The 27277-nt window shown below is 37.7% G+C and overlaps 1 protein-coding gene across 15 annotated transcripts in view; it reads left to right on the forward strand.

Moving 5' to 3' along the window:
- ABLIM2 (actin binding LIM protein family member 2) overlaps nucleotides 1–27277 on the forward strand; it is a 142343-nt gene that overhangs the window by 91176 nt on the left and 23890 nt on the right. For 4 of the 15 annotated variants that reach the window (XM_027686346.1, XM_027686351.1, XM_027686348.1 and 1 more), the window contains exons 9-15: nucleotides 3612–3689; nucleotides 8240–8386; nucleotides 10283–10315; nucleotides 12890–13010; nucleotides 14711–14809; nucleotides 20897–20998; nucleotides 22297–22350. In XM_027686346.1, coding sequence (XP_027542147.1) covers nucleotides 3612–3689; nucleotides 8240–8386; nucleotides 10283–10315; nucleotides 12890–13010; nucleotides 14711–14809; nucleotides 20897–20998; nucleotides 22297–22350 — 634 coding nt within the window. The remainder of the gene's footprint in view (nucleotides 1–3611; nucleotides 3690–8239; nucleotides 8387–10282; nucleotides 10316–12889; nucleotides 13011–14710; nucleotides 14810–20896; nucleotides 20999–22296; nucleotides 22351–27277) is intronic. The other 11 variants (XM_027686349.1, XM_027686350.1, XM_027686356.1 and 8 more) reach the window with 7 other exon arrangements.

Below are 27277 nucleotides of genomic sequence, written 5' to 3' on the forward strand. Positions count from 1 at the left end.
CCTTTAATTAGTGATTAAAGCTACAACTTCAGGAGAATGCTGACCTAAGAGTTACATGTATAAGCTGAATAAGGAAAAATATGAAAATATGAATAAGAAAAAAAAGCTAATTTTTAACTTCTGTCTGAGTATGATGTGATCAGTGCATGACCTCTTCTCTTTTTATGTGGCTCTGAACTTAAAAGATCAGAGGATTTTCACTTTATTTGTTTTTACCAAAAAAATCCCTCCTTTGGGTTTCTTTTTTATTATTTGTTTGTAAAATGTTGGCAAGCCAGTCCCAACTTAATTTAATCTCTGGCTTTAAGTACCTCCTTAAGTTGGATGATTTGTGCACCTGTCCGTGTGCAAAGGAAAAAGGGGGGAGTTCTGGCAACTTGAATTACAAGGTTAGCAGATGAATAAGCTGCCCCTAGGAAATGAAAAATTAATGATCCCTCTGAAGTGGTGGGACTGAGTTATGACCATCTCATTTAATGCGGAGGCTGTGTATGGGGTTTTTTCACTTCTGATGTTCTCTGATGCTCCAAGTGGTACCCTTGGTATCCTTGTTCAGAAAAGCTCTGCTCTGGTTCAAGGCTTGGAGGAAGGCACATGGGACAATCTGAACAGCAGGCAGCAGCTATAAAAAGATTGTTTACAAGTCTGGTGTGTTAGCAAGTGAAACTTTGACTAAATTACAGTTTGAGAAAGAATTTTTTGGAGTTTTACCCTGAAAGATCTTGGCTATATTTTTTGTACCCATGTTTTTGGGAAGTGATTGCTCTGATGTTCTTCACGACAAGCTGTGAATATGAAATAATCTTCCTGAGTATATGTTTGTCTTTGAGTTTATCCTCTTTTTATGGTCTTTCTACTCCTTATTGAAAAAATAAAGTCAGAAGGAAGGATGCTGTTTCAAAGAGGGTAATGATGAACTTCTCAGCATAACTTGTAAACTTTGGAAAGGGGTCTATTGCTTGAGAAATTTGCTGATCAACCTTGCAGTTTGTCGTTTCCAAGTTATCTTCCTAAGTATAGATATATGCACAGCATGTAATTAAAGTGGGTGATAAAGGCAAAAAGAGTAAGCAGCAGCATGCTCCAAAGCTTTGGAGATGGAATGAAGGGGAAAAAGAAGTTGTGAAAGAGAGTGACAGCATAAAGAAAAATGATGGGAGAGTGAGATTGTAAGCAGAAGGCATGAAGCTGGAAAAGACAGAAGACATTAAAGCATCAAGAGAAAGTAAGGATTATAAAAAGGCATAAAGGAAAAAGAGGTAAGTGGAAGAAGAAGAAAAACGTGTAGTACGGAGAAAAGAACTAACAGAGGCAATAGAATCAACAGAGTTGTGTTTTTATTGAAAAAGATAGGAGATTATGTTCAGCAAGCGTGGACAGAGCATGCTAAAAGAGGTGATGATGCAGAGAATAAAAGATGTGTGAGATGTGGAATGGCTCGTATGCAATTCTTTAGCCACCTGTACCCTCCGAGTCCTTCTCCTTCTCCCTTCACCACTCGGTTTGTGGTTGTGATATTGGGGATTGCCCTGACCCAGGTGCAGGACCTTGCACTTGGCCTCATTGAGCTTCATGGAGTTTGCATGGCCCCACTCCCCAAGTCTATGAAGGTCCTTCTGGATGGCATCCCTTCCCTCCAGCGTGTCGATCTCACCACACAGCTGGGTGTCCTCTGCAGGTTTGCCAAGGATGAGCTCAATCTCACTGTCCCTGTCATACTAAACACTACTAGTCCCAATATGGACCCTTGGAGGACACCACTTGTTAGTAATTTCCACTTGGACAGTGAGCCATTGTTTAGACGGATTACTGGAAACATACAAGACTCATGCTGGGTTTTCTGGGGGAGGACTCAAAGGTGGGAGCCTGGGATGCATCTCACTGGATGCCAGGGAAGCAGCATGTTACAGCCAATGACAGAAGAACCAGGGGAAGACCCAGAACTTGAAAGGGGCCTCTGGAGGTCATCCTGTCCAACCTCCCTGCTCAAGCATGGCCACCTAGAGCCAACTGCCTAAGACCATGCCCAGGACTAAGAAAGAAGCTCTGAAGCTTTATCTACAGAATCCTGAGCTTAATCCAAAATTCTGATTTGACATTAACAGGGTTTAAAACATTGGAATAGTGCAGTTTTCTTCAGTTATTTTTCTCCTCTGTATTGGGTTTCCTGTAAGGACATTGTGAAGGAGAATTATGGCTTGTACATTACATTAGTGCATTGATGACTCTTTTGTATCATTTACACAAGTTCTGGAAAACTGAAAAGTTCTTTAACTATGCAGAAGAGGCATTTAATTACACTGGCCATGTTAAATGATCATCCTGAGAGCAGCCACAAGTATTTCTCAGATATTTCCATGCTTGCTCCCTTGGACCTTCTGAGTGTGTGCAGAGCCTCAGTGCAAGACAACTGAAAATTAGAAGGATGAAATTCCAAAATCCTAATCAGACATGCCAAAACAATTAAACTGAATGTTTTTTATATGGCTACATATCTCCACATATTGTCTCAAGAGAAGCCACAGGACTATTTGGGCTAAAGAAGGTCAGTAGAAGGATGCTCATGACAATTTAGTTTGTTTGGTCTGTTATCACAAAACAGTACAGATATATTTACATATTGCTCTAAAAAGCTAGTAAATACTTCAAAACTGAAGTAGTAGGAAGGATGCTACATGGACCTGACAGCTTAATAATGCTAAAATTCTTTTAAGGGTTTGAATAGTTGTAACCTCCAAGTTACAAGTGTCAGCTTTCAGTGAGACAGTAACTTATGGTCATTCTGAGTGCATGGAAAAATACATACTTTGCAATCAAGGACAGGTTTTTCCATAGATGGGCAAGAAAATTTTCCCAGAATTAACATATCTAGGTAAAAGACATTATAAACCCATCGATTTCATAGCAAGATTTGTTTAAACTTCAGTCACGAATGACAGATCTGTTCACTTGTGGTTAATACAATTGCATCTCGCAGCCCTTTGTTATTTAAAAGTAATTATATTTTTCATCATAAAGGAATCTACCAAAAAGAAAGCAGTAAGTGTCACACTGAATGCCAGAATGATTGAAAACAGAGCAAAACTGGTTGAGTATTAAAATTAATCTGGTAGTCTTACAATCAGCAAAGGAGTGTAGCTATCCTGTGGGCTCTCTGATGCAGGTTGCTCTGCAGGATGTCGTGTTTGCTGTGAGTGAATGGCACGGTAGCATCACATGTTCCAGACACAATGTAGAATGGTTTGATGGCATAACTTTGGAGTAAAAATGCTACTACTGTATCATCTTGTAACTTGACCTGTCCCTGGTAGTGCCCAAAGGCTGTCCTCGCACCCCAGAAGTGATCCAGCCTATTGTGTTCCGAAGAGAGGGGAAAAGAAAGTCATGTGTAAAACAATTTTTGCATTTTCAAAAGGTTAATTTGATTGATTGAAAAAGTGTTCTTTTATATTTAACTTTGTGCCTGTATGTTTTGAGCTCTCTATAATATGTCATTTTTGAGTGGTAAAGATTAAACTAAATTAAATGTCTTTTATGTTCTTTCTGAAATAACAGTTGCATTATCTTTGCCTCTCCTCTATTTCCTATCTACTTCTCTTCTCCTGCCATAGGAAACGAGGACTTCTTCTGAGAGTATTATTTCTGTACCTGCTTCAAGTACATCAGGTTCCCCAAGCCGTGTGATCTATGTGAGTGTTTCATGGTGAAATTAGTTCTGTGGGATGGGGAAAATCCTGTGCTTCCTTCTACAGTTTAGCACGTTGTATGGAAAGTTAGTGTCTCCAAACCACTGCAGTTGGCGATTCCTCTAAAATGGAATTTACTTTCTCAAGTTTAAAATGTTTGAATACTGCATTTGCCATAACAGAATACTGGCAGTTTCCTCTAATTTTTGGTGGTGTATTTATAGCGCTTGAATTACAACCAGAGCTGGCTTATACCAAAGCATGCAGAATACCACAGTGCTTTCTAAAAAGAAAAGTTAAGTAAACAGTACAGCCCACAGGTAGATTACAAGCTTAGATTTGAACACAACTTCTCTTGAGCTCTTGAGCCTGCATCTGATTGCTTATGAAAACACTCATGCGTATGATTGCCGGACTCAGGCCTTGCCAAATGCCAGTCTCTAACCTCAGAGGAGCTTTGACGTGTTTATGGTTTAAGAAGTGCTACCTCTGGAAAGCCCAGAGAGAGAATTTAAAATAACAGGTATTGTAAAATCTTATGATGAGTATTTTTTCAATAAAAGATCAAAATTGCTGTAGGTAATATTCATGGCCAAATTCTCAACAATAGGTAAAAAATATCTACAAGTGTGGCATGATCCATACAAATATCTCTTGAAGAGCTTCAGTATTTCAGGACATTTTTATGTTCTGGCCAAGTATCCCTTTGGTAGGTGGATTGTTCTCATCAGTTAGGGCCATATGCTGAGAAAATTGCTGGAGATGCAATTGCCTTCCAGAGAGATAATTTTACAAATATTGAGGGCTTTTATTTACTACACTAGGACAAGCAAAAAAATGCCTTGGATCTTCTTCCTTCAAGTAAAAGTTATTTTGAATGCCATATACCCTTTATCTGAGCAAGACTAAACTCAAAGTAGAAGAACTGCCCCGTATCTAAATACTTATTAGTGTTTCTGAGCTCCAGTACTGGTGAATACCAGTGGTATATCCCAGTAAAAAAAGTCATTGTGAAGACAATTCATTGTGCTGGGAGCCTATTATCATGTAAGTACTTCTTTTGGCCAGGTGATCTCTATTTCTCCAGCCATGAACCATCTCATTGTTTTTATCAGCTTGAGCATTCTTCTAAGATTTATGTGGTTTTAGTGACAGGTATCTAACTGTGGGATGGTACTATTTTTTTTCATGTTTGTGATTACAGTTTTAAATACACTTCACAGGCTGTTAAAAGTCAAGGACTTGTTTTTGAAGGCTATCATTAAGTCAGCACACAACTCTAATGTTTGTTACTGTAATATACAGCTGCAACTATGAAAGAATAAAGTTGTCTAGCAAATATGAGTCAATTGGAATAAAAGATTCCCCAGAGGAGAACAAGTTCTTGATCTATCTGTCTTGTCTCTGCTTAATTTTCAAAGCTGCGAGATTGATTAAATCCAATTTTGGCTTTCACAAACAGGAAAGTAAAAAGAATTAAAAACATGGTACTGAATTCTATATTACCAAAATGGTTCCTTGGCTTTTCTACATCTACTTTCTCTTACAGGAGTGTTATGACATACAGGCATGTTCAAGATTTGTCTTGTGTGCTTTTGTGGTTGGTTTTGCCAAACATAAATTCACGCTTCCACTGAAAGGAAGGTCCTACACACCATGTAGCCCTGTCCTTCTTTGGCCATGTCTTCTCATCTCCTCTTTGGTGCTAGTACTAGTGGGTACACAGAGGTGTGATCAGTCAAATTTGAGACCAGATTGAGCTAAAAAATAACCCAGGAAAAAACCCCAGACAACAAAAAGAGGTTAAAAAAAAAGAACGAGTTGTCTACACGTCTTCTAGTGCTAACGTAGAAGGTAGAGTTGGATGGTGCACTCAGGACAGCAGCTTTCAGCAGGAGCATACATTTAGATCCCTAAAACCCATAGTAAAATTGTGCCTTGCCAACTGGTGAACTCTGTGAAGTATTGTGTTGGACAAAAGGGAATCTAGGGAAAACAGTTAAAGCTTAGAAACTGTGAATTTGTGGTGCTCATACTTTCAAAGGCATCAAGTCAGAGCAATGCAGTCGTTCTGAACAACATCCCATCTCAGGGCAGGCGTGATTCTGGGTCACAGTTGAGTTGTCATCTAATAAGAAAAAAAGTGTGTTTCAACTGGATCTGAATGTGGTTCATACAGCTGGTTTATTAAAGGCATACCACTTTTTCTTATTCTACTGATAACAGATTTTGGTGTCTTCTTGCACTGAGAGAGGGCACAGGCCAGTGCCTTTTGAAGGTAATAATGGCATCTTTTCATGATCTTTAGTGATGGCTTCATTATATCCAGACTGAAAGTTGCCCTAGTGCTGACATGCCCTCAGAGCCCCTAAATACCACTTAAAAATTAGTTGATTTCTAAATTATGCCATTAAATAAGGTTTAAATAAAAGTCCTGCTTTATACCTTACTAAATTTTAGGAAGAGAGAGTTAGGTGCTCCAACTTAATATATCCAACTGGAAGGTTTAGGTTAGTTTACATGTCTGCGTTGTATGTTCTCTTATACAAGGAGTAGAAATCACACTGTTTTTATACAGATCATATTCACAATTATATAATTGTAAAATTACATATTCCAAATGAAATAGATACTCTAAACTTAGAGCATGGTTTTAACAGAATCCAAAATACCAGGTTATTGAAGAACTGGCTTAAAGCCTCTGAGTTGTAATTTGAGCCTTCCTTAGCAGATTTGAATTCCACTCGCATAATTGAAAGTAGGTGAAACAAATAAAATAAAAACACAGTGTAGATTGAGTGTCTGGCGAATTGAGTGTTTAGAAAACAACTGTATCCCTAAGGTGTTTTTTCATCCAAATTTGCCTACATCTTTATATCTAAACTGAAAGGTATCACATAGCTACATAAATTTTACTCCTGACAGTTCTGAAGTCTAATGGGAAGTTGCACATCTACATGGAGAGATGGGGGCAAAAAGCCCTGTAATTCACATTTAAATATTCCCAGTTCTGAACTTCTTTGGATTCACTAGAATAATGCTCACAAGCCTGGATACCTTAAAAATGAAATCACAGCCTCCTTGGCCTTTCTTCTAGGTACAATGCTTCCAAAGTGTTCGTGTAACAGATGTGATGGACAGACTCCTTACCTTTGCATTACCTGTCTCTGCATCAGAGCTTGCCACTGGCTTCTCAGTAGGGGGGATACTTATTTTTATTAGGGGGCTATTTCTTTGCTCTTTAGCTTCTTAAAGTAGCTGAAAGGAAGAGGAGATCTATAGATTGATGAAGAATCACATATTTGGTTAAAACACATTTTTTCATTAGTTTTGAGGATGGGAATATGTGATGATTATGGCAGCTTTGTTGCACTTCCTTAGTTAAGAGGAATCTTCCTTCTTTCCATGTAGTTTAAGTTTGGACAAAGTCATGCATTGTTTTAGAAAAAAGGATGACTGGAAATGATCAGACTAAATTTTTCCTGCATGATTAACCTGATAGAAAGCTTCCCTGGAAAATCTATTGAAATTTTCTTAGCTCACACTAAGAAAAAGTATAATTACTGCACACATAAATCCTAGATACTTTTTGTATTTTTGCATGTGGAAAACATTATTACAGTTTTATAGCTGATCATACTGATATTTTCAGAGAACAGCAAGATTCACTCATTTTGCTGCCAAAAAAGAGCTTATCATTCTGCAAAATGTGAACTGGGAATGAGGCAATTATGGTGCCTATTTCTCCACTCTCAATGTGGCCAACTTGTGATCGTATCTACAAGATAGTATGTGCTGGATACAGTTTTGGTGCAATTATAGGAAGGATAATCTGTGCAAATGTGGCAGTTTGATAATTACACTTTTGAAATAAGTGTAGTAAGAGGAGAATGGGGAGCAACACAGCCCTTTCCCTCTGTTGGCTCTATGAGTCTTATGACACGATTCGAACTTAACTTGATTGGCATCTGTGATCTTCCATCTCATCCACCATGCTGCAAATCCATCATCTGTTGGTTTGTGACCCATAATTAAGGGCTACTTAGACATAGTCAGGAAAGGAGGTGAAGCTCTGACACACTACTTGAATGGGAAAGATTAAAGACCTGACTAATGTTTTTAAGCATATGGAGAGTATATGTTGGAAATACATATTTGATTATTCACTAGTGCTTACAGTAGGGGAATTCTGCACAGTGAAACCACTTCAAAATTAAGGTTGTTTTGCCTGAAAAACACTGCAATATCTGTCTCGTGTATCTGTTTGTGCAGACAGGAGTAAGTGGGATATAACCACAGAATTGGAATGATGCCATGCTACTCCTGTTAGCCAAATGTCAGTGGCAAAGCCATAAAAGTGACAAAGTATATAAAAGAAAACAGCAGTAATATTTTGCATTGTGTAGTAAATACAAGACATTTATATGTGCACAAACACAAAAAGTGGTTTATTATGATGATGACTTTTCTACCTATGCTTCTCTGTCCTTGTCTGATTGCATCCTGATCATATTCTTTCTTGTTCTCACTGCTTTCTTTCCTCCTTTTCTTAGGCAAAGCTTGGAGATGAAATTCTTGACTACAGGGATTTGGCTGCTCTTCCTAAAAATAAAGCCATCTATAACATTGACCGCCCAGATATGATCTCCTATTCTCCATATATCAGTTACTCTTCAGATGACAGGCATAGTTACGGGGAGGTACTGAAACATGGGTATTTTTTTTCTATGAGTTTCAGGTTTTATGTGCATCATTGAACATGTTGCTGAACACTACTAAACATGTGCATAACTTTTTTAAAAAATGTAACTTTTATAGCTTCAGTTAATTGAGTCATGTCATCCATTCATTCACAAGGCCTTCCAAAAAAAAAATCAAACAAGACCAACATGTTCATTTCACTTTCTAGTTTGTAGAAATGAAAGAATTTCTTTCTGTGATCATTTTTTTAAAGAGATGACATGTAATTAAAATATGTTTTTCCATGAGAGTAGTTTCTGCATGTGGTAGGAAACAGGAGCCATTGCTAATTATAATGCAAAAATCAGAAGTGAAGCCAAATGTCTTTCATGATTTTTTTTTTGAAGTGTACCATGTTATTTTGGTAACACAACAGTGGTATCACTTTCCTGTGTACAAATTTCTTTCAACTGTTCCTTACTAAAGTTCACCCTCATGTCATGCACGCACTTCAGCCTTTTCATATGCAGAGCTAATATGATACAGTTTGTGCTAATGAAATCTAATTTAACATTATACTAATAACTAATAGTAATTCTGTGTTTGCAAAACATACTTGTATATAACTCCTGTCATGCAAGTTAGCTTTTTTTCTTTCAACATATGTACCTTTCATTTGACTTTCTGATTTCTTTTACAATTTTAGCTACGTTTTTGCAAACCAAGCCTTTTCTATATGATAGGTGTTAGCAAGATATATACAGTCTAGAATGGAAGTCTGCTTTGTTCTCTATAAGTGAATGGGTAGAAATAAATTCTATAATTAATAGCCATAATATTTTTAATAGCCCTAGTTCTGCTATCACTTATACCTTTTACACTTAATCAGTACCACTAAAGTCTCAATACTACTGTCAGGTGAAGTGCAGCACATATGTTAGGCTTTACAGAGTTTCTTCCAAACCCTCTCTGCACAATTCTAACCACAGTAGCTCCATTATAATGTATCCAAAAAGGATAAAAATTGTATTTGGTAAAGGCTTTAAATGGCACTTAGGTCTCTGATTTCTCAAAACCAAAAGTTGCTGCCTAGCCCTGAACCTATGGAGCATAAGCATTTCCTTTCTCTGTCAAAATTTTTTGGTGCTGATAATGTTTGTGGCCCTCCTCAACTGCCTGGTGACATCTAGGCTTGGCAGAGGTGTATAGACCAAACGACCTTCTACCCCTTTCCTGTGAGGACTCAGTCATTGCACCTGCTCCACGGGGATTTTGGGCTATGCTTGCAATCCAATGTGCACATTTTCTTAGTGCCCCAAATATTTGTATCCTTTATATTGCCAGAGGAGGAAAAAAACCCGAACCTTGTTTTCCAAATTTCAGCATCCTAGCTACTACCTGCAGCTGCAATAGCTTCACTAGATTTGCTCAACTAGCCAAACATAGCATTTAATTTTGAAAGGAAAATGAGCAGCAAATCGTCAAATTACATGATGTTTAATTGAAAATTAAATAGTGCAGATATTTTGTTTTTCCTTAAAACAGCAAGTTCTAGTCCTGATTCTGGAGGTCCTTCAGTGCAGATTTAATTAGGGCTTGTGTGTAGTTTTCAGGCAGTTGCTTTAAATGGGATTTTGCTACTAGCAGCACTCTCTGTGGCACAGGACTGGCCTCACCAGACCCCAGGACTTTGTAGTAGAGAAATCCCTAAAAGACTAATATGAAATTATTTATATATTATTCCTTATGTATTTAAAAACAGATAATAAGAAAAAATGCCCTAACTTAATTGACAGGTGTTTTTCCTAACTGTATCATGTGTATCATGGATAGTGATATTTTTAAAGTAGTTCTTCTCACAAGTAACCTCATGCATGAATTTGTATCACTAATTTGTTGTGTGTTGCTGTTTGCAGTCACCTCAGTTGCTCTCTCCAACACCTACTGAGGTAATCCCCAATGCCTTTGTTCTCCTATTCTGACCCATTCTGTGGTGCATAAACCTGGTCATACTGATAACCAGCAGCATCTGAAGTGTGGGGTTTGCCTCCTGCCTCTACAGTGCATGGGGTTTATAATTTATGCTTTTCACAGTGTTACTTGTGTTCAATAAGTACTCTGCTTCTGGATTGTCATCTGTATGCATCTGTCTCCACTGTCATCCATGTTTCTGCTTTCCAAAATAAAGGTGGTATGGTGGTCACTTCTTCAAACTCTACGTAATAAATTATATTGGGAAATATGATTTATGTTTACATTTAAAGCTGCCAGCATGAGTTGACTTGAATTGATGCTTGGCAAAGCTTTCTCTTCTTTTTTCTTTGCTTTTTTTATTCCACAAATAGTTAAACTACTTATACTATTTGTGCTCACATACTGTTAAATCATTTGCCCATACCTTAACTTCTAGATCGGTGTATTTTGATGTGCATTAATGATCAAAATTAGTCATTGCTTCAAGAAACATCACTTTGGAAGCAGTGAAAGCATTTCACATAGTTTCCCAGATTACATACTCAATTACATATCAGGGGTCTGGCTAATTTCTCCATTATCTCAGTTTTATGTACTGCAAAATTTTGGTAATCATGGAAAACTGCGAATTTTCATTAAGGACTGTAAATCACAAACTGTTACTTTAACCACTAGTTAAACAGAGAAGTTACCCAATAGAGATGTAATTTAATTGATAGTTTAAAAATAAAAGTGTGCTCTGGGTTTCATGAAGTAGATTGTTTCTTACAGAGATACAAAGTACACAAAAGGTAAGGTCTGAAACAATATGAAGACTTGGTGTTTTGGAAGATTATAATAATATCCTTTAAATTACATACAAGTTAACAAAGTGCCAATACTTGTAAGTTCCAAAAGTGATACTGCTGTGGAGGTTGGGGCTGCCATGATTTATGTTATATGAATACTCTCACATTATCCAGCTTCTCCGTGCTTGCTGTCTTTCTCTGAAGAGTCCATTATCAGGTGCTTGGGCATCATCGTCTGCAAACTCCTCACCAGTTTTGTTGCAGAGATTTTTATTAGAGGGAAATTCCACTGTATCATACAATTGGACACATCACAGACCGTTAGCTAACACTCATATGATATTTAAATATCATCACAAGACTTTGTAGAGACATTGCAATACTACTTGTAACTCTCTTCACAAAGGTTAGAGTGGGTAGTAAATAATGTAACTACTTTGGGAGGGAAACTTCTCAAGCTAGACATAGAGTTGGTGGCAGAATGCCCACAGAATGCTGCGTGCTTGGGAAGGCATCAGTTGTTCTCTGCTTTTTTATGATTTCTCCTAAACTTGATATTAAAGCAGTAATGCTGCTGACCACTATACAAAACTGATTTTCCACTTTTGAAAAGGCAGTCAGTGAGCCTGGGGTGAGGTTGAAGGGATGGAGCACACCTGAACCACAGGAGGAAAAATGATGGTGTGGGAATATTGTACATCTCTGTAGAGTCAAGGATAATCCCATCTAAAGATGAATGTATGGATATAATTAAGTTGTCCTGATAGGAATCTGGATGATGATCATGGGGCCAAGTAGGGTCTACTGTGTGTTTAAATGATGAAAAATCCAGTGGGAGTCACATAGATGCCGAAGGGTGTCCCCATATTCATAAGTGACTAACACCTGCTATGGTATAGCATATCTTTACTCATTTCTACTGGGATAGGGGAAGGGAAACGTTTTTTGGAGTATGTCTTTCCATAAAGGAACATCTGCAGTTTACGTTGATTTGTTCCAATTTGAAGTTAACTCAAACCAATTCTCACTTGTCTTAAAAGAAACAAGACATTTGAATTTGCTTATGTAGCTAGTTTACAAAAAGTCACTTCCACATCTATTTCACTCAGTAAGGCTTTTACTGTTAAGAAGGCATGCAAGTTGCAGTTGCAGTTTAACTAGCTGTAGGGAGTGAGAGGCTTGGAATGAGTGTACATGGTTTTAACTGGTTGAAGCCACGGGTTTAGTGGGACTTGAATTGTCTTACTTGCTTTGCACAATGCTGCAGTGTTAATGCTATTGGTATATATGAGTGTTTATCTGTATTTCCTAGCATAATGACCGTGTTACAGTGTGGTACACTGGGTAATTTATACAGTTGGTTTTATGATTTAATGAAACCAACAAATGCTGATTTTTGTGTTGTCTGTAACCATCACGCACCCATTCATAGGGGCACAAAGTGGCCATAATGCTATCATGCTAACCTGATCTCATCTTCCTCCCACCTATATATGTTCTTTTCTAATTATATTGAAATTTTAAATTCATGTATGTGCTGACTTTCCTGGTAACATGACTGTTCTCTGATACTTGGCAGAGCTCTTTCAGTCACACTGAGGTGGAGGTGCTGAAAGCCACCTCATTTCATTGGGGTTGCATGGAATCTTAGGACAACCACTTCCATCCCCACAGCACAGAAACATGCAAAATGGCATACTCTGCCTGTTTCAGAAGTCATTTCTCTTCCCTAATGATGTATATTTTGTGTCTTCCTCTAAGGGTGACCAAGATGACAGATCTTTCAAGCAGTACAGAACATCAAGCCCGAGTTCTGCTGGCTCGCTGGGCTATGGTCGCTACACTCCAACCTCCCATTCTCCTCAGCATTACAGCAGACCAGGTAATCAAAAAGCACATGGCTTGGTTTTATGATGCAAGTAGAATAGTCTCCAGGGAACAGAAGTTTAAGGTGGAATACCAGTTCATTGCAGTGATTTATTTACTGTAATCAGAGAATCCCATGGGAAGAAAGGAAACAAGTGCTTCAGGAACATGCATCGAAGAAAACAAAAATAGGCGTTTAAAAAAATTTGATTTTATGCAGATACAAGATAGAATAGTTTAAAGGACTTAATCCTGGTCCCATCTTGCCTAAATGTACATATTCAATCCACAGCTCTTTCAAGGTGTGGCACAGTAGCAATGAATGCACACAAGAGGGTGATTGAGTGATTTCGTATCCCTTCTTGTATCACGGGGTCATGGTTCATGTCTCCTCTCCACAGGGCAAGAGCTGGAGGAGTGATTAGTGATTCTAGTGGCTGGAGTTTGAAGGCCAAGTTGATTTAGTCGAGAAGTTTACAGCAGTGTTTATTGCAGCTTTGGGCTGTAGTAGCAGCTGTGCTGGTGCTCTTGTCAGAGAGGAGGGATCACCTCCTTTTGACCTTTGCATTGGAATGCCTTGCAAAAGCCCATTCATATTTGGGATTTGGACAGAGTTTTATCCTTGGAAATAATCAATAAAATTGCTCAAAATTAATTCTGTTTTTTTCTCAGCTCCATCCTTCTGGTGGAGAACACAGATCATTTATATTATTTTCTTGGTGTCTTTTAATTAACATTGGGGATACATTATAATTATAAACTCGTTTGGAAAATTGTGAGTTCTTAATCTTTCCAGGGAAATGAAGATTTTATAGGTAACAGAAACGGTTTTTGCAGGAATTGAATATTTTTACTATGTAAAATCTTTGACAAAGTGGAAATGAGTTTGAGTATAAAAAGATCTATTAGAGAGAGGAAAGATAGTTTCTTCTGAAGGTCTGTCATGCCTAGGCTTAGCAGCCCACTGTTAAAGCAATAAGGAAAGACAAAAGGATTTCCAAATGAATTCTAATGTTTTACAGCTTCGTTGAAACTTTAGAAGATAATCATCATAATCACCACTTTTAATAATTGCCATTAGTCCTCCAAAATATGTTTTCAGGACATTATTACAGCAAAGCAAACAAAGATGACTTTTGAGAATGGTTTTCAAGGTACTTAATTATATGTCTAACTTTCAGAACTCAAATAACTTCAGGATGTTTTTTCAAATACTTAAATTAGCTGTGCACTGGAGTGCCCTGGTGCATTGTGAACTAAATCCTACCGGTGTGCACTGCTGGCAGTGAGAACTGGACCCACTCGTGGCGCAGTTCTCAGCAGAGACAAGGCTCTCCCCATTTCATTTCATGAGATCCATTTTGAGCATTTATCATTCCCTCTTGCAGCTTTGGAATATGCAGGTTTTCCCCTGAGTGCAGCCATGCCTTTTGTGGTGCCTTTTCTGGAATATTTTCTGATGCGTTACAATTAAAGCATTTTATGGGATACTCTTTCTGTCTGCGGAAAGCCCCTGTCCCTTGGCCAACCCCGTAGTGTGGCCACTGTCATGTTCTTAGCAATAACCAGCGAAAGATGAAATCTTAAATATAGACTATGTTTTCTAAGCATCAGGAGGAAAATGTTCCTGAAAAAAAAGAAGGACGGCGTTGTAATTTGTGGCTTTCAGTAAGTGAACTAAATAGTTTATTTTCACTTACTCTCTGTTGCCCCCAGCTGGTACTCACAGTCTTGGTACCAGTAGCTGCATCTCCCTGCCCCAACACCCAAGCCTTACATCTACATTCAGACATCATTACATCCCTTTCTTCAAAGGTAAGGTCCAGGAATGCAAAACCGTGCTGTGATACTGTAGATTTATTCAGCTGTGTTTCACTTTTATGTCTGTGCAAGCATGGCTTCCACTTGGATAAAATTTGTCTTAATTTTGTGCAAGTGCTTTCTTGATGTACTGTGTAAGTTTTACGAACTGAGTGGGTATGGGTTGTTTTATTTTTGCTTTTTTCAGTGAGTGTTAAGTGTCTTTCAAAGGGGTGGAGGGAAGGAATTAGCTTTTATAATGAAATTGAGGGAGGGAATTATTTAAAAGTCTGTTCTAAAATATCTTTACCCTATTGTGGTGATGATAAATAGTATGATAAGCTTATACATTGGATACAACATAGGGTGATCAGTTATCTAACCTTCCAACCTACTTTTAGATATTCTTCCTATTATTTGTAGCATTGCCAAAAGTTATGACAGCTGGTTAAATCAATACAGCTGCACTGATTATCAGTTAATCTGTGCCATATGTTATAAGACAGAGTAACTGAATCTATTCTCCTTGCCATTAAGTTTTTTGCAGTGAATATTAACTTTTAACAGCTTCCATGTTGAGGATGTGGGACAGTACTGAGGAATGCCAAGAACCTTTGAGGCAAAGCTATTTTTTTTTAGCTTGTTAGCTAAATGTCAGAAAGAGAAGACATCCAGCTACCACGTCTTCCCCTGCTTCTATCTTCTCTAGTAGCAGTATCAGCTGTAAGGAGGCATGAATGGCAAACATTTTCAATGCCTGTTCCTTGACTCTTATGATTTAATAAAGTAAAACTCTTCTTGCTGTTGTAACCATTACAGAAAAGGAAGTGACCCTCTGCAGGAGATAGACTTACACACTCAAGTAAATAGCAGGCACTCGTTTCCTTTGGAATAATAAGTAATGCATCTTCATTGGGCCCTAATGCATCCAGAAACAGTTCTGCCCAAAGTCAGCTGAATTTCACTGGTATGAACAGGAACAGAATCAGGCTCAAGTCTTCCAAATATGATCCCTGAGAGAAAATTTTGGAGGAAAAAGTTGATGAGATTAAACTGATTGTTACCATTTCAGATTCTATCTGCAAATCTCCTTTCCACAACAAGAAGCAGTCAACCTCCCATGCATTTTTTGGAAGGCTGGCACACACCCTGGTGTTCTCTGAGGCACTGCTTTTTTAATTTGTCCTCTAAATTTGGATGGTATTATCCAACCTTATGTACTGAGTAAGAAAAACTTCTTTGCTGTGCTGCAGTGCACAATTTCACTGAATGGAAAGCTCTTCCTCAAAGTCCTGTTGGCAGTTACTTGGCAGCATTCCTGTTAAAATGAGTTTTTGTTCAGTGCTACCTGCTGTTGCTCAGAGCAGCAGCAATTATTAAGTGCTGCTGTTTGGATGAAGAAATCCTCAAGTTGGTAGTTCCTTGTACCCAAATAACTGTTAGTAATGTGATCGAAATTATAATATTTTGCAATTCTGAAGCACTTTTTGTCAAGGAGCTAAAATATTTTTTAAGCAGTACCTTAAAGTGCTTCACAGTGCTCTTGTGAGGCTAAAAAAATGGATCTGTTTATAATTTTCCTAAATAGGTAATCCTGAGCCTTGCTGAGGTTGTATAGATTATCCACTGGTTTACACTGAGTTAATGTGTCAGTCCACAAGGATTCAGAAGATTTGCCTCATCCTTTTCAAGGTCTCTGAATTCTGAGTTCCAGTCTGTGTTTTTTTCCTTATCTGGAGGAGCCTTTTGGTGGTGTGGATGTGCTCTCTTTTTCTCTTCGAAGTGGTTAGTGTGGAAAGAAGAGGATTGTAGCAATAGTTGCTTTGTATCCAGACCAACTTTAATGTCGCCACTTCAGTTTTAAGAAAGTGAAATCATGCTTGTTTAAAAAAATATGATTAAATCCAAAAATAATACACTGCTTCATAGTAGTAGAAGTAATCTTTGTAGAACCAGCACTCCACATTTGTCATAAAAGATATTTCTTTAAGCTTCCAGGAGACAGATATGTTATTACCCTAGGGAAATTAAGACAAGCAAAATCTTCCTTTTGATTTCACTGAGTTTGCATCATATTTTTCCTGAGAATGACATGGTTCATAATTTTTTTCCAGTGAAAAATGTGATTATGGAGTTCCTGTTCTTCCATCAGTGTACTGTAGCCTGGCTCCCATGCAGTGTAATAGGATGATCTGTTCTTTATCATGAAGAAAAGTGGTTTGGTTGTGCTCTTTTAAGGATTTTTGTCTTCAAAATAAGTCCAGCTGCACTTCAAGAAAGCTTGACAATTCATGCCCTTGCAAGTCATAGGATGTGATATTCCAAGCACCTGTGGTTGGTGTGGCTCTTCCTCTTGAGGTAATGGAGTCAGTGGGTGTGCTGAGCCCTGCTGAAAAAAATGCTTACTTAAAACATGGTGGAAATTATCTTGCCTTTCTAGTGCAGGAGCACAGCTTCCAAAGCCCATTTATTTGGCTTTGAAAACTTGAAAAGAATTAGTCATCAAACTTCAAAAAGCTTTGTCTATCTTAATGCAGCGTGGGCAGAGATATTAAAGGATCCGGTTTTGTGAGTAGGCTCGGACATCTCACTCATTAGGCCAGTGGTGTTTGTTTGTTGTTCAGTCCTGAACTTAGACAGCTCTTACTGTAACTTGTTATCAAATTTCCCATCCTCCCAGATAAGATAAAAGCTGACTAGGAAGGAAGTATAAGCAATATTATACTTTTCCTGACAGCCCCTTGAAAAGGGAGCATGGTCAAAACCCTGGTCATTTGGCTCCGCACACACAGACTTAAATTTGCAGCCTGCCCTGTCAGCAGCCAGTGGACACAAGGAGGTTTTTGTGGTCAACACTCAAGTTCAAAGTAAACCTTTCCAGATTCTTTCCAAGTTGAACAAAATTCAGGGAAGAGTTCAGGATTCTGGTTTTTTGCTCTTCACTGACCAGCAAAGCAGATCACAGCCTGTGGATGCTTGTGGCAGAAGACAAACCCAAAAGTTTGAAAAACTGCTCTCTCTGGTCTTTTCTCTGAGACCTTATTTGAAGTTCTTTGTCAGTGTGTGCTGGTTTAAAAGTTAACCAGCAAGGCAAAATGAACTCAATTCAAAAGAGAGATTTATAAGTCAGAATAACAATTTATTAAAATAATGTAATAAGTACAAGTATACAGACAGACAATTGGTTTTAACCCACAAAACCCAAATGTACAAACCCAGCACCCTGGGGTATGAACAAAAGTGGTGTACCTTGGCCCACCCCCCGAGTCCAAAGCAAAGGGAGAGGGGATAAAACCTGCTGGTGGGAGAGCTGCTGCAGTCTGGTCAGAAGTGGTGATTGCAGTCCAGTTGAGGGTGGTGGTCTCAGCCTGGTTGGGAGCAGCGGTGGTCTGCTGTCTTCCTCTGGGTCCCACGAGAGAGAGCTCCAAGGCTCTGAAACTCCCAGTTATATACTCTCCAGTTCAGGCGGGAGTGCTCAGTCCCTCCCTCAGAGTAGGGAATTCCATAAAAGGGCATGCGGATGCTCAGTCCCTCTTATCAGAGCGGGGAATTCCATATAAGGATATCAGAGCAGGGAATTCCATAAAAGGGTACAGGAACATCTTCCCACCTTGCAGGCCTCTACTGACAGCAGTTTTTGGGAAATGGCATGGAGGCTATAGAATACACAGTTTTGGGTTACACCCATCCAGGGATGAATTGGTCCCAGCCGTTCTAACCAGGACACAGTGTATACCAGGCAAACCTTGAAAGAGATAGTTTATTGGCAAAGTCTCATTTTAGAGATTTAAATTTAGCCTAGGTTAAGCATTTGTCTGTAGTTCCTACACAGTAACTTTCTACATGGGTCTTGAGTATACTTTATTATTAAACACTTATTTTTGTGTGCAAAATGTGAACTACAACTACTGATGTTTGTCCAAATCAGTGGCAGAATTAAAGTTTACATGTAAATCAGTTTGTATAAGTGGGGTGCAAGAAGAACCTTTTCCATCATTTCATCATTAATTCTTCCACTTCGAGCAAGTTGGAGATGATGGCTTTGCAAACAGCTCCACATAGATGATCAGTTGCATTGAGCAACTTGTAGATTTGTTGTCCCCTGGTACTTGTTCTTGTATCCTGTTCTCTTAAAGTTATTCCTCTTAATTAAAGCTTCCTCCTGATTCCTTGCTGACACTCTACCCCATCCCTGAAGAATGACTTTATATGTGGGTATGATACCAGCACCTTGGGTCACTGATCAAAGAAGTGATTATTCCTGCAGGTCATATATGAATATACATTTTTAGTAATATGCTGATTTTTAAGTAAATGAGGAATTAATACACTGTGAAAATTGCTGGAGAACTTTCATTTTCTGTTTAAATTAGAAAATTCCAGTAACATCTCATTTCAATGAATGACATTACAAGATTTTTAAGAATTTTGGAGTTGGAAGGGACCTTACTTTAATAAGTATCTACCAGTGACATTGAGGCTTATTCCATTTAGTAGGGATGGCCAGGAATCTGGGCAGCAAGCAGCAAAGAAAGAGCAAATTCATAAATGTGCAGTGAAAACTTGTCACCACTTTTTTTCTTCCAAGAGCAAAATGGGAATCAAGAAACTGAGTAACTGTCAGGTTCCTTGTCTGAGGAATACTTGACTGCAAGTAGATGGTGATGCACCAGATTCTCAGTAATTCCCTAATTCTTCCCTTTCATTTTGGAAGGACCATAGGCTATCAGCATGTGTAGTTGTGATTCCAATTTCTCAACTTCTCAGATTACACTTTTTCAACAATAAATCACTGTTAGTGAGTACACAGTGGCCACAGCTGAATGGTTTTTGACTTTTATTAAAATAACAGACACAAAATTTAGAATGTGTTGGTCAGTGTATTGTCATGAGATACACAGCACGCTCTTCTGACCTTGTCTGTCCTGTTTCTGCTCCTGCTGAACTCAGTGGCATTACCCTTTGACCTCAGTGGTGCATGTCAAGGCTGGCAATCCGATGACAATGCATCCACTGCTCATCAGCAGGGCAGAGATCACCTCCATGGGCATGGCCTGGACGGTTCTGGTAATCCAGTAGCTCTATGGTTATAAAACATCCCCTCCATGAAGGTAGAACTCAGTTACAGATCCAATACCCTGAGCTGCTGCATTTTCTTTACCCCCAACATAACTTGCTATAATTTCATTGTTACTAGCCATTAAATCTGTGCTTCGTCCACACTAAAACAGTAACGGCAAATTAACAGTCATTTTATGTAAGAATAAATGTCATGTTTGCTTCCAGTTGCTTAACAGTGCTGTAAATTAAAAGGATTTTACAAGTCCCAAAAAAGTAGAGCTTTACTTTTTTGTTTGCCAACCAGCACTATAATGCCATAGAGTGTGCTTCAGGGAAATAAGAGGAAATGAATGCCACCTAATGACCATTTGACAAAATGTGGAAAAATCAATATGGAACAATCTTATGGATATCTTGAAACTTGGTGAAGCGACTATGGCATTATAGATCCATGACTTGATAATCCAACCTTGTTTGCATAAAAATAGTGTGGCATGTTACCTGTGGAAAAAGTTTGCAATTAAGAGCCGAATTTCAATATCTCTTTTTGTCACTGATACATGCAGGATTATTTGACTTAACCATAACATTTGTATTTTGGTCTAGTCCTGCTTTGATATAATTTAAACACTACTGAATGATTTCATTACTGGTTTCAGGGGCAGGCTATGAGCCATAGCATTAAACTTTTAAAATACTTGCTCAATAGATTATTCAGTTAAGGCTGTGCAAAAACACATTACAGGATTGTGGATGTTCTTATTCTTTGATTTTCTTTATGAAAGTGTCATTAAAAGAGAAGCTTTAATTTCAAAGTAGGGCAGTTTAATCTGCTATTATCTATCTATAAGATACTAGTTTTTTATGAGATGTTTGGCATCTGAGCCAGTATACTGTGCTGAAAAATAATGGGGTTTAAAAAAACATGGATTTAAAGCTGTGTGATTAACAAGTCATTTTGAACAAGCTTTTATGCTTGAAATACTCTACTTTGCTTTCCATTTTTTCTTTTATCTGCTTTCTTTGCTCTTCCCCTTGGAGGCAGTGAAAGTGGTCGGAGCACTCCAAGCTTATCCATGTACTCTGAGAGCAAATCTTCACCTTCTGTCTATCAGCAGGCTCCTAGGCATTTCCATATTCCAGGTAGGCATTAACTGCTTAGCTTTTGATCTTCAATTGCTGGCACCTATTTATTCTCTTCTGAATGTAATTTTCTTTTGGCATCGACTTGTGAATTTCAAAGTCAAAGAGAAGAAAATGTGTGACAAGTAAATATCTGTTACCTGTTAAACTTCCTCTCAGAAATAAAGGAGTTAGAGAGCTGTGTGCTCATGTACATGTATTTTTTTTTAAATTACTGTACAGGAGGCACACAGTGACAAATGTTGCTAAGACTATAGAGTTACAGCAGTGCTGGGTTAATGGTTGGACTTGATCTCAAAGGTCTTTTTCAGCCTTAGTGATTCTAAGAGTCTATGATTTGTAGTGCCATAACTGCATAAGTCTGCTGAATGTGTGCGCAGGAGGAACAACTGAAGGGGTTTTTGTTTTGTTGGGTTTTTTCCTCCTTATTCATCTATTCTCTGAATTTAAAAGTCATATTGACATAAACTTTGAAAGTAGCTGGAAGACTTCAGAACTACAGGAAGCTCACTGTGGCTGGCTTTGCATCTCTACTATACTGTTTCCAAGTTTACATTCAGTTAACAAGCATTAAATTTATATCCACACTGTTTAGTTTTTTGAATGCTAAGCACATCTACCTGTTCACTGGCGTAATTTGTTTATTCATTTTTTGCTTCTGGGGTTAATGTTTCTATAAAAAGACCACAGTTAGGAATTGTATCCGCTCAGGTCCATAGTACTGAGTAAATCTGATGTCTGTACCACATGATATGGGAACCCTGGACTGTGGCTCTGGGGGCTTTCAGAAAATTCCTGGAAGGCCAAGTTAGCTATACAATTAAAAATATAGAAAAATTACAGGATTTCCTATAAGAATATTGGGTATCACCAATATAATCATTTATGTCTGAGCATGTACATTTTATTTGTAATTAATGGACAAAGTCCTTTTTCAAGTGTGACTGTTATAGTAGTCTGTTGTATCTCTATAGGAATTTAAAGTAGTGACAAATATAGCCAGTTTCTCTTTGCTATCTGTGAAGTATACATATCACCAAATGGATGCCATTCAGGGTGTCTTAAAGCATTCTGAGGGACTTAGGGGGGATTATGTTGCATAGGTAGGTATACTCAATTTTTTCAATACATAAAGATGATGGATAAAGCTCTATTTTTTTGCAATAACCACTGAATGAATGCATAGTGTTTGCTGAAGTTTTTTGCATTGTTAGTGTTGTTGAGAGGAGACAAGAGCAGCGTGATCTGAACTGCTTGCTTACTCTTTCATTCTTTCCTTTCTCTTTCCTCTTCCTCAGACACTGGCGTAAAAGATAACATCTATAGGAAACCTCCTATCTACAAACAGCATGGTACAGTCTGCTTTTCTCTGTTGCAGTTTTATCTACTTGTCTATGAAAAAAAAATGCATATTGACTCCCAAATTTGTTTGCTGTGGTCTTTGCATTTCATTGCATCCCTATAATCTCAAACAGAAAAAGAAAAAAAGTAACATGAAAATTAAATATTGTTTTGTATAACATGCAGTCCAAGGATATAGTAAGTTCTCCAAAACTGGGATGATGGTATTTTGATTAATCTTGATAATTCAGAGTCGATACTAACTTTAATGCAGTTTTCTTATTCATGGAATGATAGGAAATGTGAATGTTGAAGATTGCTCTTTTGTTTTCAAACCGTGCCTTGCTATATCTAGTTTTTGTAAATCTGACTTCTAAATTGCTGGAGAAAAAAAATGTTCATTGACAAGTGGTGTTCATTGATAAGTGGCATATATGAAATATCTACTTTTCATCTGTAAGTTCTTCAAGCTGTAAAATACCAATAACAATAAAAGATATCAAATAACAATAGATATCAATAAGAAAATAGATAATAATTAAACGGATAATAATAAAATATACCAATAACAAAAAAAAGAACAAATGTAGTCACACCGTGGCAGTTAGGAACAAATTCAGTAGTTGGTAACATCATCAAGATCTGATTGGAAAACCTTTAGTTGTCTCAGCAATGACATTCTAAACAACAGAAAAAAATATGTGATCATTTTATGCCACTGAGAATCTGAATTAAGACCTTAGTAAATATGAAAAATTAAAATATAAAGTCTGCTTTCTTCTATTAATATTTTTGCAGTATATTTCACTTATTAACATCAGTGCAATTTCCGTGTTAGTGTGAGTGCCAACTGTGTTCTCAGTGATGTTTGACAATGATCTTGGCTCATGATACAGGACTAGTTATAGGGAATTTATTTTTCTAAACTGAATTCCACTGTTAATTTTTGAAAACAAATACGTGAGGGTTCTGCTGCAATAAGGGTGCCTGAAAAGTGCAGTACATTTCTGATTAAAAGAGTCATGACTTGGGTACTCCTGTACTCAGGAGCAAAGCACAAAAATAAAAATATAATATGTGATATAAGTCTGCCCCACACCAAAAACTTAATTTTCATCGTGACTGCACCCCCACCTTGGCAATGAATGAGAAAAAATAAACATAAGGGATGTTCATCACACGGTGAGCTAAGGCACTTTGGAGATAAAAGCACATGCCTTCAGGGATACAAGTGGGAGAATGAGGCTATGGCACCCTACATGACGAGGGAAGTTCCAGGCGGTGCCTGTGAGCAGTGTCTCAGTTGGAGCAGCTCGTCCCATCCTATTGCCTTTTGCAGCACAGAGGTGACTTCCTGTGCTGTACTTAGGAGTGAGAAGGCTCTTTGTATCTCTACACCCATACTTTGGCTTCAGCTGATAAATTTCATTGAGTGAAAGGTTCAGGAGCTGCAGATACTTTAAGGCTGTCAACCTTTATGGCCAGAACAAGGAAAATACATTTTAGATGTTTTTCTTCTCTGGTTACAGGGGGCTTTAACTGTTTTTGAATTACCCAGTCAACATCGTTTTTAAAAATACACTTTTGTATAGTTATCATTTTTGTACTGTCTTTCTTGGGAAATTACAGTTATTTCTGTTTGGTTGAAGTTCTAGTTTGGATCTGATACAGCAATATGAGAAAGAAAATTGTCACCTGATGCTTCCCAGCTGAGTGAGTTAGCCTGTGCAGGTTCACTGTAACTGCTGCTTCATGATAAAGTAACTGCACATTCGGATCATCCAGATTTAGATAATCTCTGTAGTTTTTCTGTGTATGGTTTTGAGCAAAGCCAGACTTGCTGACATTTTGGTGCACTTTAGGTGTTGGTCTTTGATAGACATTTTCTGCTCCAAATATCCTAATCTTGGACAAACTAATGTTTCCTTTCAGGCAAGAAGATACTATCTGTCTGGTTTAGTGCCTGATTGAATCCAATCGGCCAACCTTATAGTCTGCCCAAGCTCTCTAATTCCTTCTTGGTTTTAGATATACCAATACTGACAACAGAAAAAGTTGAATATTGTAGTGGTGTTTAGAAAGATCATGAGCAAATGCAAAATAACAATCATCTGTTGCAAATCAGCATAACTTCACTCATTTACAGAAGCTGATGATAAGACTCTAATGTCCTGTATCCTGACTGTGTCATTTAATTTTATAGATACTTTTGGTTTGCAAAGAGGATTCTAAGCAACAGCTTTTTTTTTTTGCAGACCGGGCATTTTTACACCAATTTTCTGTCTGTCAAAGTCTGGATTATGTCAATTTTGCTGCTGTGTGGAGTTGTCCCTAGTAATCACTGGAGCGAGCGAAGAATTAAATTAGCAAGTCAGCAATCTCAATAAGTTAACAAGAATAAATGTTTTAAACTTTCTTTTCTAGATTATAGATGTTCTGAAAGGTTGTGTTGAAAATACGTGCTCTTTTTTTTTTCTACCAGAGAGCAAAACATAATTTATTCTAACTAAGAAACAAAACAAAACAAAAACCAGGAAAAAATAACAAAAAAAAAAATCAATAAACGTTCCTTCCAATAAAAAGAGTATAAAGTAAAATAAAATTTAAAAATAGTTATCTTTTGTTCTGGAAGGATTGAGAGCTAAAGCGTGAACACAGGATGATTCAGCTCCTCAAGCTAATGGGACGCTGGACAAATACATGCTGAAAAGGAGCCAGAGAACATTCCTTTGTTGAAGAGACCAAGTTCGAACAAATAAGCACAAGAATGTTCTTTAAAACAAAAAGTGCAAGAAGCTCTTCCAAAATATTTGGCTTTAAAAGGTTTCAGTTACATCAGCACCCAACAGATTTGCTGTAGCTACAGCTTCTGTGTTTCTATTATAAACACCCAACTTCAGAATGAAAAAAAGGGGAAAAAATGGGACATGAGAGAGATCAGGCTCAGAGCTGGGGTTGGAAAGTGAAGAGTGTAGTAGCCTGCATTGTTGTTGGGGGATGTGTGTGTGTGTTCATGTTTTAGAAATATTTAAACAACATTCAAAGTTACAACAAAAGAGTTTTGCAGTCCACAGTTCACGTTGGGTTCATGGCAGAACCAGGCATCCCTTAAAGTGATGAAAGTAATGCTCAGTACTGATGAAATTCAGGGAACTTGAATTTTTCTGCCAGCAATGTGTTGTATGAAGCCCTCTCAGGAACTTGGGAGGGACTGGCCTTCATGACCCCACTGATTTTGATTGTAATCCTCTGCATCTCTTTTAAGTCAGATGCTCTCAAGATCCTGTGGAACCTTTGAAATTTCTGAGTAGCACCTTGAATTAAATCTATTTTTTTCCTTTGAGAGCATCAATGTCTTAAAAAAAACATTCCAAAAATGCATCAGATTCTCCATATGGATTTCTGATTTAGTGAGAGCAAGATCCATAAGCATAATGTGGAACAACTTGTTGACTGATGATTTAGGGTGTGCTCCCAAAATATCAGCGAACAAGGTTTATATTGTTCTTGCAATGTAGGGACTTTATTCCTCATCTGTCATATTTGAGTATTTCTTCATATTTATTTCTCAGAGAAGCAGCTTGCCATCTTGGGAAAATACCCCTGTCAGGATGCTATTAGCTAACTTTGAAAACCTTGGGTTTTTTCAAACCCTCTACAGTTCCGGATTTTCACCTCTAACCATAGATATTTTCCTTATGGCAATTTTTCATTTTTAAGTGTCACCTCCTCAGCAAAAGCAGTTAAGCTCTGGATGTGAGCTGTGGGATGGCATCAGAAATTGGAACAGAATAACACTGAAAGGCTTTTGGTGGTGTCCTTTTGTCCCTGTTGTTTAGATGCAGGGCAGATCCTCTGCAAACATACTGGCTGGGGAAATGGAGAGGGCAGAGTTGTTCCCAACTTGCTGGAAGTGTTGCAGCACATCTAACGATGTAACTTAATCTCCTCTCCACCTCTGTCTCTAAGAATCTCATCTGAGCCTTAACTTTTGTATTATTATATTCTTTATATTATTAATAAATATTTTTTCTGCCTACTTTGCATTGCATGGGACCATTTTTCCTCAGGTGTTGCAGACAGCCCCCTTGTTGCACTAACTTTTCATGGGCTTCATATTATGCTAGGTCCTTATATTACTCCAATTTTACACCATTAAAACTGTCCCCAAAACTACATAGATTGAATAGGGCAAGTAGGACTGAAATTTTGAGAACTTATTTGAAATTATGTGAAATTTGGCACAAAATTTTTCTGTAAGATTCACAGGTGTAACTCAGTATCTGGAACAATACTCTGAAACATAAATGACACATTTGATGTTTGCGAACTATCTAATGAATAGCTTTTAGGTTTTCAATTTTCTTCTTAGCAAGTTGGAAAGTTATAAGAAAATAAACCAGTGGTAAAATATCAGCAACATTTTTTATTAAAACACTGTTTAAGAGGACAATATTGTCAGAAAAGTGGTTGGTGAAGAATTTTGAATTTTAAACACAATCTGTCTTGTAGATTTCATGAGGAGTTAATGCCAAGTTTGTTCCTAATGTTCTTTACCATCATTGTCTATCCTCTTTGGGAACTTAGGAGATCCAGGTGTGCTGACCACAAAATATCTGTGTGACCATATGTAGTTTCATTGCCATGGTAACACAGAAGAGTGCGAAATGGCTGCACTGTGTACAGTGATCATATAAATCTGTCCTTAAGTTATGATGTAGAATTATTATTCTCACCAGTCGTTCCCCAAAGACAGTTTCTTCCTAAAAAGATAGGTTCAAAATCCAGCAGGAATAGATTCTCTAAATTCACTTGAAGGATGAGTATGTAATAATTTCAAAATTATTTTAAGTGATTCTGTGAAACCATAGCTCTACACATAATTTTCTGCCCAGCTCTATTTTACTTGAAATTGATTTTCTCCCCCTCTTAAAAATA

Source organism: Neopelma chrysocephalum, unplaced genomic scaffold (genome assembly GCF_003984885.1).
Source record: "Neopelma chrysocephalum unplaced genomic scaffold, ASM398488v2 Primary Assembly neopelma1_71, whole genome shotgun sequence".
NCBI lineage: Eukaryota > Metazoa > Chordata > Aves > Passeriformes > Pipridae > Neopelma > Neopelma chrysocephalum.